This window comes from Excalfactoria chinensis, chromosome Z (assembly GCF_039878825.1).
Source record: "Excalfactoria chinensis isolate bCotChi1 chromosome Z, bCotChi1.hap2, whole genome shotgun sequence".
In the NCBI taxonomy this organism is placed as follows: Eukaryota; Metazoa; Chordata; class Aves; order Galliformes; family Phasianidae; genus Excalfactoria; species Excalfactoria chinensis.
This window is the reverse complement of record NC_092857.1, coordinates 72,611,448-72,626,186: the sequence shown is the minus strand read 5'-3', so window position 1 is coordinate 72,626,186 and position 14,739 is coordinate 72,611,448. Positions and strand designations below refer to the sequence as shown.

The following is a 14,739-nucleotide window of genomic DNA, read 5'->3' as shown; positions in this document are numbered from 1 at the left end:
GAGAGAAAGCAGCGGAGGCCCTTCGGAAGGCCCCCAAACTCAGATTTATGCCGCTCCGTAGCGTTCGTCCCCGCTCCGTGCGTTTCGGCCGCTCGCCGCCCGCAGAGAACGGCACGGCCCCGGGGATGCTGCGGGCCGGGGATGCCCTCTTCCTGCAGCCGTGGCTCCGCCGTGCCCCTGTCCTGGTGGCTGTCAGATACAGATATGGGGTCATAGCACGGAGCTGCTCGTTGGAACGACACTGTGGTATTGTTTAGAGACCCTTCCGGCTCCCCGAGCCGCAGCCCCTCGTGCAGCCCCTTCAGGCCCTGCTGACCGCAGACGTTTGCCGCCAGCAGAAGCGGAGCGCTTCTTTTCCTGGAGGTACCGCCGGCCCCGGCCCTACTGCTGTATGGCTGCCGCGGTGAACGGGGCCGCGGGGGCACCGCGCTGCCTATAGCTGAGCCTGAGCCCTTATTCTGCGGATAGCACCGAGCGGGGGGCTCCCATCGGCCCCTCCCCACAACCCGGAGCCGTCCTCCGTTCCCCCCGTCGCGTCCCTCAGCCGGCGGGGTGCAGGACGAGAGCCGGGACCGCAGAGCCCTGCGTGCTATTTTCAAACACACTCTCACCGCGCAGCCCGAGGGTAGCGCAGGCCCAGGGAGCCGACAAAGTTCACGGCTTCAAGGGCGTGTGCGAGGCAGCGGGAGGGGAGGCTGTAGGGGTCCATCCCACCGCGGCTTGTTGTTCTTGCTCGCTTCCTTTTAAAATTATTATTAATTACCTTATATATATATCTACACACACACACATCTCTCTCTCTTTTTTTCTCCCGCTCCCCGGCCGGAGCCGCTCGCACTCAGTGCCGGTGCAGCGGGCTCCGTCCCTGCGGTTATCGGTGTGTGAGAGAACCGGGGGGTGAAGCGCTGCTGAGAGGCGCGGCAGAGGCCGGCGGACGCCGCGCAGGAGCCGGCTCCGGTCTCTGCATGGACTTCAGTCTTCCCATGTCCCCGCGGGAAGGGGCCGGGTCCCGCCGGGCAGCGCAGGGCAGGGGCGCAGTGCGGTGGCTCCAAGCGGGGCTGCCCTGTTCTGCCGCCTCTTTCCGTTTCTGGGAAAGGAAAGAAATCGCTTTTATTTTTTGAAGGGGCTCTTATTTCGTTTTCCTGTTTCTGTGTTGTTGTTGTTGTTTCTTTCCTTTCTTTTCTTTTCTTTTTTCTTTTTCCTTTTTTTTTTTTTCTCTCTCTCTCTCTGGTTTTTTTTTTTTTCTTTTTTTTCTTTTTTTTTTTCTTTTTTTTTTTCTTTTTTTTTTTTTTTTTTCCCCTTTTTTTTTCCCGGGCAACCAAGCTGACAAATAAACGCCGCAGCCCCTGCCGCCCCCGGCCCGGCTCCTGGCATCAGCCGCCCTTCTTCTCCCTGCCGTGACACACAGCGCAGGGAGGGGTAACGGGGTAACGGGGCAGCGCAGGGGTTCCCCCACGGCCTCGGGGCAAAGCCACGTTCCGCCCCCGCGGCGGGGAGCGGAGAAGGGGAATTGGGCAGCAGGCGGGGGCGGCCGGGTGCAGCGGGGCTGCGGGTGTCGGCGGGCCCGAGGCGGGTCCGATCCGCGCGGCGGCGGAGTTGGGGCTCGGCAGGCTCGGGTGCGCCTGGGGACATCCTGTGATGCTGCAGCGCACAGGACATGATCTCACACGGCGAGGGGCTCCGCGGCTTCTTAATCATTTCACGGTTCCTTCAGAGGCTTTTTTTCCACCTAAAACGTTTAGTTTCAGCTCAGTGAGCGGCTGCAAAAGCTCTGCGGGGAGCGGAAGGGTTGAATTATTCTGACCTGAGAGAGCCACGCAAAAAAAAAAAAAAAAAAAAAAAAAAAAAAAGAAAAGAGAGAGAGAGAGAAAGGGAAGGAAAAAAGAAAGAAAAAGGAGAAAGAGAAGTGAAAAAAAATAATAATAACGGAGAGAACGTGAAGGAAAGATAAAAAGGAAAGAACGGAAGAGAAAGAAAACGAAGAGAAGAGGAGAAAAGAAAAGAGGAGAAAAGAAAAGAGGAGAACGGAAAAGAAAAGAAAAGAAAAGAAAAGAAAAGAAAAGAAAAGAAAAGAAAAGAAAAGAAAAGAAAAGAAAAGAAAAGAAAAGAAAAGAAAAGAAAAGAAGAGAAGGAAGGTGGGAGGCCGGCAGCAGCGCACTACGTGCAAACTTTTCCGTCTCCTTCCACCACTTCCCTCCAGGATCGCAATGGATTTGGAGAAGATCTACGCGGCCCCGCGGCCCGGGCGCACAGGTACGGAGCGGAGCGGTGCCTCGGGGGGGCCACGGCGGGGCGGGGGAGCGGGGCCGTGCGGGAGCCTGGCGGATGAGCGATGCGATCCCGCAGCGATCGATGGGGCCTTTATTGGTTAAATCGCCCGAATAATCGCTCCGTCGATACCGCACCGCGCTGCCGCGCCCGGAGAGCCGTCGGGGGGGGGGGGGGGGGGGGGGAGGGAGGAGGGGGGCAGCGAGGTTGGGGGCAGCGAGGACCGCGAGGCTGCGGGAGGGGCGCGGTGCGGGGCTGCTCCCCCGGCCCGTTGCCGGCCCGGATCACGTTGTTTCCCGACGAACGCCGCCCAGCCGCAGCGGGAGGCGGCCCCGCGGGGATCCCGGTGCCGACGGGGCGGAGGGGCCGCCGTGCCGGGGCTGTCGGCGGGCAGAGCCTCGGGAATGGCGGCGGGGCGCGGGGTACGGCCGGGCCGGGCGCGCCCTCGGGGCCCGGAGGGGGGGGATCCGCGCGGGGCGGGGCCGGGACACGCCGCGGCCGTCGGGGAAAGCCACGCCCCCCTCGGCCACGCCCCGCCCCTCCCGGCCGGGCCCCGCCCCTCGCCCCCATTGGCCCGCGGCCAGCCAATGGGAGCCGTCGCGGCGCGGCGGCCGATGCCGGCGCCGCCGAGCTAAGCGCGGCGATTGGTCGCGAAGGGTGAGTGGCGGGCGGAGCCCCGCCCCGCCTGGCGTTTGGCCGCTGTCCGGCGGCGCGGTGCTGAACAGCCTCCCGCCGCGCCTCCTCCTCGGCCGCGGGCCGTCCGGGCAGCGGCGCGGGGCCGGAGGGAGGGGCGGGGCGGCGAGGAGGAGCCCGCGGCGGACTCTTACGGCCGCCCTCCCACCCGCCGCCCCCCGCCCTCGGCCCGCCCCTTCCCCTCCTCCCCCCCCGGCCCCCACGACCCCGCGGCGAAGGGGGCGGGTAAGGCGCGGGGGGGGGCGACGCTCGGCTGCGGGGCGTCACCGCGGCGGCACCGCGGGCAGAGGCGGGCGGCGCGACCCCCGAGCTGCCGGTGCGGCCCCGACGGCGATCGTGGACGGCCCCGCCCCGCCCCGCCCACACGGCCGCCACAAGTTCCCGCAACTCGCGCGGCCCCGGACGCGGGGTGCTCCGCGCTCCGCCCGCAGCTCCCGACGCCGTCGGGGCGCACCGGAACGGCCGCCCCCAGCTCCGAGAGGCCGCCGGACCGCCCCGATGGAAATACACTGTAAGCACGACCCGTTTGCAGCAATGCATAGTAAGTAGGCTGCCTGCACCCTCCTATGCCGCGCGAGTGGGAACGGCGCGGGGCCCCGAGGCTTTCCGCGCCCCGTGCGGGGATGGAGCGGGAGCGTTCCGCGGGATGAAGAGCCGACAGCGGGCGGCGGCGGCGGGCGCTTTGTTCCCGGGTGCGTTTTGATCCGGACTCGTTTTCCCTGCGGTTTCTGCTATGGCAGAGAAAGCCTCTCACGCCCGTATAGTCGGGCACGCTCCAAACTGTATATATATATATTTAATGTATTTATAGTCCTCTTCGGGCTGTGACTCGCGGTTATGAGTATGCAGTGTATATGTACATAGACTCCGAAAGGAGGCCCCAGGGAGAAGCGCTGCCTCCGGACGGAAAAGTTTCCCGAGCGATAACGGCGCGACGTTTTGATGCATTAAGTCAAAATAAACTCAGCGGTGCGGAGGGCGGCGTGCGTGTCAGCGCTGAGGAAAGAGCCGCTGCTCTGTGCTCCGCGCCGGGGGGAGCGGCGGAGCAACGGCGGAGCAACGGCGGAGCAACAGCGGAGCGCGGGGCCGGCGCTGCTGCGCCTTTCTCCGGGTGCGGTTAGAGATCCTCCGTGGTTAGAGATCCTCCGTGGTTAGAGATCCTCGGGCGCGGCGCGGTGCCTTCAGCGCTGCGTTACGGCGGGGGGACGTTATGGCAGAACGAATCTCATCTCCTGGTGCGCCACGGCTCTTTCAGGGCCAGAAATTTGTTTTCGACATAAAGCGCCGGGAACGAGGGCCGCGGGTCTGCGCCCCTTCCCTCTCCGCCTCCCGCTCCGTCCGTCTCCGACCGTCTCCTCCCCGTCCGCGGTCCGGGAGGCGCCGGAGCGGCGGAGTGCGGGCGGGGCGGCCTCCGCCTTCCCCCAAAACGGAGCTTTCTCAGCGCCTCGAGACAATCGAACGACACTTTGAAAAGGAGAACTCCAGGGGCGCCAATAACTCGCTGTCCGGTGCAGCGGAGCTCACGGAGCGTCCCGGCGGAGGGCTCTGGGTGCGGGAGAGGCGCTACTCCGCACTCAGCCGCAGCTGCGGGAACGAGCTTCTGCTGTGGGAATTCGGTTGGGAAAGTGAAGGGAAAAAATCTCTTCCTTCGTTCTAACCCCACAGCCGTTCACGGGAAGATCGCAGCGATCTCCCTCCTCCAGTTTTCTCTTTGCTCCGCGCGGAGGGGCTGACGGAAGCGGAGCGAGGGGACCGGGAGGGGTCCGATGAACGCGGAGCCCGAGAGTGCCGTGCGAGATCCGCCGTGCGGCCCCTCTTCGAGAGGCGGCCCCCGGGACACTCGGGGCGTCCGCTGCTGGGGTTGGGGGCCGGGGCCGGCCGGGAGCGCAGCGGCACTGCCGGCCCTATGCAGGAGACACCCGCCGCCTTTGTTCGTGGCAGCTGCGGGATGTGCGGCTGCACGGCCTCGGGGTTGCGTCGGTGTCTGGAGTGAGACCGAGACCGTGTCCAAAGAAACCCGTCCTTCTCTTCCTTCTCTTCTTTCCTTTCTTTATTTTCGTTCTTTCTTTTTCTTCTTTCGGTTTCCTTTCCCCTTTTTATTTTTTTTTTCCATTTCTTTTTTCCTTCCTTTCTTTTCTTTCTTTCTGTGCCTTATTTCTCTATTTCTTTCCTTCCTTCCTTCCTTCCTTCCTTCCTTCCTTCCTTCCTTCCTTCCTTCCTTCCTTCCTTCCTTCCTTCCTTCCTTCCTTCCTTCCTTCCTTCCTTCCTTCCTTCCTTCCTTCCTTCCTTCCTTCCTTCCTTCCTTCCTTCCTTCCTTCCTTCCTTCCTTCCTTCCTTCCTTCTTTCCTTCTTTCCTTTTCCTTCTTCTCTTTCTTTCTCTCTCCTACCTCCATCTCTCTCCCATCCTTCTTCACCAGCAGAATTTCATCGCTGGCACTGAGCACATTGCCTCTGGTTTCCTATATCGAAAGCCGCCGATAGGTGCCGAGCTCGGGGTCCCACTCATCACGACGTTGAGGGGTTGACCCCACGTTTTGCTTTTCCTGAAGCGCTGCATTTCTCTCCCAGCGCGGTAGGGCAGCAGTTCCCGGCCCTCCCGGAGTTGCTGCAGCTCCCGGGCCGCCGTGATGCCCCACTCCGCTCCGGATGCGGTTGGGATGGCAAAGCCGGGGCTCGGCCTCTCGGCGGGGATGGGATTCTTCCACCGCCGGTACAGGCAGAGCTGCCCGAGCACTGCAGGTCGCAGCAATCACGCATCTCACGTGGATTAATTAAATTACGTGCCTTGACAGTTCTAGAAGGTGTTGGCAAAGTTTGACATCAATATATCAGCAGAGAAATGACTTTAAAAAAAAAAAACAACAAAAAAAAACCAGACTGAAATAAAAATTGCTTTTTATGTTTTAGTTTTTTTTTTTTTTTTTTTAATTACTTCTTTTATTTTTTAAATTCCACGGAGGCATTTAACTCGTCAGTTTATTCCGGACCGTTCGGGTTCCGTGCAAACAGAGAGATTTTCTCTTATTTTTGTTCCAGCATTGCCACCCGCGCTGCCCGCATTGTTTGTTTTCAGTTTCTCCGCTCCGCAGCCCGAATCATTCGATGTTTAGCGCCACGAGCGCTAATTGTATTTTCGCACTCGGTGGACGGAATGCTGCCTTCACTTCCACGGGTCTCACGCAGCTCCACCACTCCGGGCCCCGCGTCCCACCGGCCGCACGGAGCACCTCGCTAAGGGAGAGCAGCGCCAGCCTGCTGCAAAGGGAACGGCGCGCCGGGCTCGGCTTTAGCGCTCACGTTTTATTCGTGGGATGGTAACACTTGCTAAGAGCGCGACAAATTGTTACCGCTGAAGCCACCCTGCTTTTTCACTCTCCGTTAACTTCAGCAATTTGAAAACAACAACAAAAAACCCCGAGCGAATAGCAAACTGCGATGGCAAAACCTCACTGCGGGAGAGCCGGGCCGTGCGGCGCTCGGAGCGGCGATGTCCCCCCCGGCCGGGCCGGGGCTCTCGCTGCTCTCCCGCTGCTGTTCCCCCGATGGAGGGCTGCGGGCCCCTCCGCGCTGCGCGGCGTAGAGGCGGTGCGGAGCTGCAGGGGAGCGCGCCGCTTCCGCGCCGGAGGGAACGCCGCGTGGCCCGGGCGGCTCGGCAAGGTCGATAGCGGGGAAACGTGTCCCGCTTCTGACCGAGCCGCTCTTCTCCTGCCCCTTCCCCCTCCCCGTGTGTTGCAGGACACGGAGGTGTGAACCAGCTGGGGGGCGTTTTTGTGAATGGCCGCCCCCTGCCCGACGTCGTCCGGCAGCGGATCGTGGAGCTGGCGCACCAGGGGGTGAGGCCGTGCGACATCTCCAGGCAGCTCCGCGTCAGCCACGGCTGCGTCAGCAAAATACTCGGCAGGTACGGAGCTGGGAGGGCGTCCCGGGCCCAACGGGAGCAGAGGGCAGGCCCTGCGCGGAGGGCACGTGGGGAAGGGGCTCGCAATGGCCGCTCCGGGTTCTGTGTGCCCCACGTGGAAACCTGGAGCCCTTTGTATGCTTTGCCTCTAACGGGCGATGCTAATGCAAAGCACACCGTGCCACGTATGCCAGTCCTGGTGTATACAGCATGCATCCCACACTTGTCTGCTCTGAGCACATGGAAACCCAGGGGTCATCACCAGCAAGAGGGAGCGGAGGCAGAACAGAAGTCACCAGGCTGTATGCTGGAGGAGAATTCCCCTGAGCGGTTATACTGCTCTGCATGGCCAGGACGTGCCACCTGCCTGCTCACACACAGCCCTCACAGAGATCCACCGCACTGCTCAGTCTGTGTCTTCTCCTACCCCTGCGGTGGGATGTGGGAGCACGGAGTACCATAAGTTGCTATGAACGGCCTTAGATGGGGTCATTTTGGAAGCATCTTTCCATTCCGATTGAGGTTGCTCAGATCAGTGTGGTGACAGCGCATTACTCCCTGAATTCATGCTATTTTGGTTTAAAAGATGAAACTGATTCTGGCTAAAAATGTCGTAAGCACCATACAAACATGGGCATCGTGTGCATAAATACAGTAAAATTTGGAGGTACCCATGTATTTTACATTAAGGATTTTTTTTTCTCATAATATATTTTTCTTGATAACTTCAAATGGTTGCTCTCTGAGATATTTACTAAACTTTAGCAGTCAGCTTAGTTGTTCAACATTTTACCATTTGCATTTGAGCCTTCCTGCTGTTTCCCAATTTTTTGGCCAATTTCACTCACTGACCATTAAATAGATGCAGAGGCAGTTAAAGCAGTTTTTGTTAGCATGAGATCCAGCTCGGATTAGCAGCGTTTGTGTTCTCTCAGTGCCTGAAGTGCTCAGAAACAAATGTGCTTGGTGTAGTCATGGGCCCCTGCTTTTATAGATGGCAGCATTCTCGTCCCTGTAGTGTGATGTTATCTGCAGTCAGCTTATAGCTGCTGGGTGCTATCTGCATGCCCTGCATGGAGTGCTCCTGGAGGGCTGCAAGGCATTGCACCAGGCTTCCACTCTCAGTCTGTGCCTTAGTTGCTCAGAGACACTCTGGTGCTGGCTGCACGTGCCCATCCAGGTGGATGCTGGGGTGGCTGTAGGAACACCAGTGGCTTTGCCCTTAGAAATGGAAACTTCCCTTGGTCTTCCCATGAGCCCATCATGGGCTGCTCTGCCCCTTTGAGCACTGTGCCTGTGCTCTGGAGGTCTCTGCTCCGGGTGTGGTGGGGAGGTTTGCTTGGTGCTGTCAATGTCTGGACAGCCCCATCAGGTATACAACTGAGGAATGGGCGATGTGTCGATGGGGACAGAGTGCTTTCACTGCTGCAGGTTGGAAGGAATTTATCGCTGGGCACATCTGCAGCACAGAGCTGATAGTGAAGCTCCAAAGCTCTGCCATTAAAGTTGTCAAAAATAAATTGGAATTTCATACCTCATTATTTTTATAACTAATAATTACAGTGGGTAAAATGTCGCTGTAATTTGTGCTCTGTGTGTGCGCCCGTGTCTGTGTGTGTATGTGAAAGCCGAGGATCCCTGTGAATCACATTGCCCCTTGGCATGTCGTGATGGGACTCCTCAGCCTGCAGCCCCTGGGCCTTCTGTCAATGGGATGCAGCGGTTGCAGATAGCCTGGCCCCAGAGTGGAGCTGGGATGGGGTGCTCCATGCAGCCCTCCTTTGTCTTCTGCTGCTCCTCGCTGGGTTGTCTGCATGGGCAGAAGGCAACAACAGAAGTGTCACTGTGCACACCAGGCACCCATGGTGACCACAGGCTGAGCGTGGGAGCAGGCTCTGAGTGTATGAACAACTTACTGTGAGCACGTGTGTGTTGCTGTGAAGCTCAAGGCAGATGGGGCAGGTTGTGGTTTGGGTGCTTGGTTTATCCCTGCCGGGATCATCCCATATTCCTGTCCTGCATTATGGCCACTTGCACTGGACCCAGCAGCAAGGCTGAGCCATGGGGCATCACACTCAGAGCAGGAGGGCAGTGTGGCAGGAAAACACCTAAACATGTTTGTCACATCTGCGGTGATGTCTGGAAATGAGAAAATGACAGCATTTTGTTCTACCAGTGTGCACTGCACAGCTTCTCTCCATGTCCTTTCTTAGCAGAGAGGTGCCACCAGGACAGGAGATGAAACCAGGGATGCAAGGCTTGTTGTAGAAGTGTACCACTATTATATGGTCCTCTGGAAGCTATATGGGAGAGCAGCGTAATTGTACTCCTGCTGCACTGATGGTTTTTGCTGGGCTGGGTTTAGGAGTGCCCCAAGGGTTATCTGTCTTTGACACTTAAAGCTGCCTACTGCTAATGCTGCCTGAATGGCTGCTGAGACCGAGTCTGCATCTGCACCCAGAAAGCCTGCAAACATGCACAAACGCTGCAGTGCCAGCACTGTGCAGGAGCTGCACACAGAGCTCTCCCTGAAAGACAGAGCCAGCAGCCTGGCAGAAATCTGATGCGCGCTGTTGCATGTTACAGTCAGACAGACTTTGGCTGTGCAGCCCGTTTGTGTTCTGCCATGCTGGAAATACTTCAGAATTTATTAGTGTTATCATCATTATTTTGGATATTATGGTTACGTCAAGTAACCGCAGAGAAAATACACAGATTAAAACAAAACAAAACAAAAACAACTGTTGTTCTTATCTGAGAGTCTTTTCTGAGCTCCCCATATAAATGCAGGTACACAGGGATCAGTGGATGAGTCGAGGCCGTAAGGGAGCGCAGCTCTGTGGTCACGGGCTGAGAGCTGAGCTGAGCACGGCCTGTTTGGAAGGGGCAGTTTGGACAATGGCTGCAGTGACTGCAGATTTGTGCTTCATCAACAACATTCACAGGATGCCAAAAGGTGCAGAGCCCCGAGAACACGGTGTGTGTTGGTGCTCCCTGGGTGCTCAGCGTGATTTCACTCATCGTCTCCCTCCTGCTCCTGAGAGGATGAGACACGACATTTTTAACAGCATTTTCAAGGCTTTCCCTATTGAAAGAGCGAGATGTGTGGGGCTGAGGATCTCAACTGCCACGCTTTGCTGCAATCCTACTAAGAGCAGTTGTGCCTGTGTGAGTTACATGCAAAAAATAATATGAATAAAAACAAATCCATCTGGCACGTTTTGGTCAGTGTAAGGACTCCATCCTACCTGCTCTGCTTGTACGACACCGGCAGAACTGTTTGCACATGTAGAGACCGTGTCAGTGAGGAAGGATCGCAGAGCTGGTCAGAAAGACAAACCCCCAAACAAGCCGAGCCCGCTGGGAACACCAACGGCTCCCCTTCCCTTCACATTTCTCATTTGCACAATTGAAAGCATCATATTAAAAATATACCTGTTATGAAAAACATTGACTATTAAAGCAGTAGCATGCATATGAAAACCACAAAACGGGGATAAGGATATGCCAGCGTGTTAATTGTTAATGTGCAAATAAAAGATGATTCCAGGCCCTTGCGTCGCGATGAAATGCGAACAAGTTGTAGATGTTGGTGACAGGGCATTTCTTTAGACATGAGAATTCACTGCAAAAAGTGGTCTTGAGTGAGATTTGTTTCTATTATTGCCAGAACCTCTGATTAATTACACACATTTTCAGTTAATTTTGGACACCAGCATGCCCTTTAATCTTGCATTGTTTCCTTTGTCTTTCTGTTATGAAAAAATATCTGTTCTATCCTACGGCCCAGTTCCAATTACTATAAGTTAATCTATTCGGTGATAAAGCACTACATGGGCAGAAAGTGTGTATGTGAAAGTGAAGATGTATCTTAGGATTTGCTGGGGGTTTGGATACCTTGAAATTATGTTCTCTGTGAATCTCGAAGCGTGCCCTCTGCCTGCCTGTGATAACTGAAGATTTGCTTTGGATGTTGTCCCAGGTATTATGAAACCGGGAGCATTAAGCCTGGAGTGATTGGAGGATCAAAACCAAAGGTCGCCACGCCCAAAGTTGTCGAAAAAATCGCAGAGTACAAACGCCAAAATCCCACCATGTTTGCCTGGGAGATCAGGGATAGACTCCTCGCGGAGCGAGTGTGTGATAATGACACCGTGCCCAGCGTCAGTTCAATTAACAGGTAAAGATCTGCACGGCCTCGGGAAGGGGCTTTCCTAGGAAATGTGGTCACTGAATCCTCATTTGCTGGTAGGAGCTAGGGTGAGTAGTATTGCCTATTCAAAATGCAGCCGGTGCGCGTTTAAACGCCATGTTTAGGGTTTTGGAGCAGCTGTGGGGTCACTCTGGTGGTGAAAGCGTCACTACCATCAGCGTTTCCCAGGAGCAGAAAGGTTGTGCTATTGGCCTTTGCTTCTTTTCTGCCCCTTCCCATTCCCCTGTCCGTGACTCGCAGTTCTTGCCGGTAAAGATCTGCACTTGCTGGATCCCATTCAGTGGGAAATGCCTCCACTCAGAGAAGGCTGAGGCTGCAGCTGCGTTGGGTGGTGGTGGTGACCTGGAGGAACACTGGCACCGGTGCTCCTGGAGACGTGGACCCAACGCATAGCTCTCAAGGTCTTCCTGTCACCTACTCAGTACTGCTGAACTTGGCTCAGAATCATGCTGGCTGCCGTCTGTTACTGTCAGCATGAATTTAAACAGGGAAATGTGGTTTACTGGTGTCCGCGTGCTAAACGGAATTGCTTGAGTGGCCTTGGATTCCTTTGTGTCAGCGCAGGAAAATCTCATTTCTCATCTTCTTCCCATGCTTGTGAGTTCTTTCCTGGCATGGCTAGGCAACACTGCGCTCACCTGCAGTCCTGAAGCAGTGCTACCCTGCTTCCATCTCAGTCAACAACTGACTAAGGCTGCCATTGAAAAAGCACAGAGAAATGCTCTGTATTGTCTCCACTCTTCCTGTTCTGATGATAAGGGATTAACACTTGGAAGGAGAGCACTTCAGCAAGCCCCCATACACCAGCAAACGGAGTTCTTCTATTTTCTCTTGCAAGTATGTTCCTTACCAGGTTTTGGCTTCATTGCTCTCCTGAGATATTTCTCAATTGCATGATTTCATGCAAATTCTTTGAGTCCAGCTAGCTATGAAGTCCCACCTGTGTCCATGGTCATGAAACAGACTGATGCAGTGTTCTTTCATTGGCTGTCCTGACCTGTTTTGCATTCATGGAGTTCCTGCTTGAGCAGCAGGAGTGGCTTCCCCAGCAGCAGCGCAGAATTCTATCTCTGTCTTACTGAACTGAGTTCATCCATCTGCATGGCTAAGGGTAAAAATGGGTCAGTTCGCTCAGCCTTTGCTACTGGCTGTTCCCATCTAACTTAGCCTCCAAAACATTGCTCAGTAAAGCTATGGACACAGAATCACAGAATTGTAGGGGCTGGGAGGGACTTCCAGAGATCACTGAGCCCAGCCTCCCCTCCCTATAGTGGGCTGCACAGGTGGGAGGCCAGACAGGCCTGGTACATCTCTAGAGAAGGAGAATCCACTGCCTCCCTGGGCAGCCTGGTCCAGTGCTCCATCATCCCCACCGTGACAAAGTTCCTTCTCATATTAATGTGGAACTTCCTATGCTCCAGTTTATGGCCATTTCCCCCTCTCCTGTCCCTACAGACCGCTGAAAAGAGGCTGGCTGTGTCCTTTTGACTCCCACACTTCATATATTTATAAGCATTAATAAGATCCCCTCTCAGTCTTCTTTCCTCAAGGCTGAACAGATCCAGGTCACCCAGCCTTTCCTCACAGGGGAGATGCTACAGGCCCTTTATCATCTTTGTGGCCTTGTGGCACCCAGGGACGTGGCATTTTCAGTTAAAAAATCAATTTGAGGCATGGTATGGACACCATGAAATGGGAAGGAAAATCCCACTCTGGCTGTTAGGAGATAACAAAGGGCAAACCTGGGCTCAGTGATCACTGTGGGTGCCTTCCAACATAGCATATTCTGTAGTTCTATGGTTCCATGAATCTTTGCTTCCATAAAAGTCAGCTCAAGTCCCGCTGTGTCAAAGCATGGCTGCTGCTCTGAGCAGTACTTTGTTTACATAGCGAGTCTCCAAGCTTTGTCCAACAACCCACCAAAAAAGCAATGGCAGCTTGGCAATGCAGTGGGACTGCACGTGTTCCAGTTGTATTTTGATCCATTTTCTGTAGTCCTCGAATGTTTCTATGTTGGCAACATCCACATTCTCACTGACATCGCATCAGAAATCATATTTAATGACCTACTGCCAAGTTATCTGGGTGGAAATCTTTCTTTCTCATCCGCTTGCAACTCTGGCTAAGAACCTTCTCTTTTCTTAAAGATGTGAAACCCCATTTGAAATGCACATGGTCTTTGAGGGTCGGTTTGTTCAGAATTGCTTTTTCCAGCCCAGGAGAATATCTTGAAAACCAAAAACAAACTGCTGTGACAAGATCGTGGAAATTATGCCCCAGCGATTTGCTTTAATGGTAACTCCTCTGACTTTTGTGACACACTTGGTGGGGTCTGTCCTTACACACATCAAGGCCTTGTGGGCAGTGCTGTCATATACTGAGGACATGAACTCCTACTCTGAAGGCATATCTATGCTGGTGTCTTCAGGAGAGCTGCTGTTGCTGCTGTAAGACTGAGGGGACAGGGTGGTGTGATGCAAAGCCACTGTGATGGATCACGGGTAGCACGTCCCTGCTATGGAGGCTACACTTCAGCAGATGAATCTGAGTTGCTGCCATCTTATATGAATGAATAATAACTACTGTTATTAATTAGTAACATTAATTAATATTAATAGTAGGCCAATCCTCTGCAGTAGAAGTAACTCCATGTGACTAAGGCTTAATTAATCACTGTGATTAGCTTTGCTCAAATAAGCTGCCCAGCTGCTTTGACATGCTCCAGTCCCTGGTCTCTCAAGAGATGAAGAGGTTTTTTGTGTCAGAAGGCCTCAGACACCCTTCCTTCGCTGAAGCATGAAGGAAGCCCAGGGCAGGGTTGTTTCCAGCCTTGCTCTTACAAGGATCTTGGACATCTTTGGTGTGTGTGCTCCCCCTCCAATCTAGTTGCACAACCCAGCTCCCACGTGCAAGCGGCTGCTTTGTCCCACGCAGGGGAGGAAGAAGTTAAGAGACCCAATACTAAGCAGTCTGGAGACGCCCAGCTGCAGAGGTTTGCTTTCGTCCTGGCTGCACGGTGCTAACTTGCTTTCGAACTTCGCCCTGACAGATCTCTCGCACCTCCCCTCCTAGCTTCCTTTTTCCGAATTCAAGGCAGGCGGAGACGGTAAAGGAGTTTGTTAGGTAGACACAGAGAAATGCTTACCGCAGCGTTACTGCTGCGCAAACAGTGCATAGAACAGAGGCGTGTGAAGTGCCTGAGGAGCGTGCCTCGCTCAAGCACATTTTGATTCCACCGCAGTCTGTGGCAGAGCTGTGTAATCCCTGGAGCGGCTTCAGACCAGCCTTTTCTTTTTTAGCAGCGTGTCGGCAGGTGAGCATTTGATAGAGCACTTCTTAGCAACTCGGCTTTGTCCTGCGGCACAACACATGCCTTTTGTTGTTTCTGCTTCTTTGAATGGTTCCTGATTTACATCATTATAGCTCAGAGCAGAGGCTGTCCGCAGCAATGGCAGTGTGGTTATCCAGCTTTTAAGATTAGCATTTAATACAGCACATTTTTGTTTTTACTATTAATTTGGCTAAGCATAATCTTTTCAGTGCTATCCAGGTTCCTGCGGGGCACAGGAACAGGTTTACAAAGGTGTTCAAGCGGCCCAGGCTGCAGCTTGCTGAGGTGTCCAGCTCCCTGGAGATGGAGTATTGGGCCTCTGGGTGCCCAAAAGGC

At 54.9% G+C, this 14,739-nt stretch overlaps 1 protein-coding gene across 7 annotated transcripts in view; it reads left to right on the top strand.

The window, feature by feature from the left end:
* Positions 1-2,207: 2,207 nt before the first annotated feature.
* Positions 2,208-14,739, top strand: part of PAX5 (paired box 5) — a 100,377-nt gene continuing 87,845 nt past the window's right edge. For 4 of the 7 annotated variants that reach the window (XM_072359660.1, XM_072359658.1, XM_072359656.1 and 1 more), the window contains exons 1-3: positions 2,208-2,253; positions 6,697-6,862; positions 10,842-11,039. In XM_072359660.1, coding sequence (XP_072215761.1) covers positions 2,208-2,253; positions 6,697-6,862; positions 10,842-11,039 — 410 coding nt within the window. Of the gene's footprint in view, positions 2,254-3,459; positions 3,503-6,696; positions 6,863-10,841; positions 11,040-14,739 lie in introns of those variants that run through there. The other 3 variants (XM_072359659.1, XM_072359657.1, XM_072359662.1) reach the window with 2 other exon arrangements.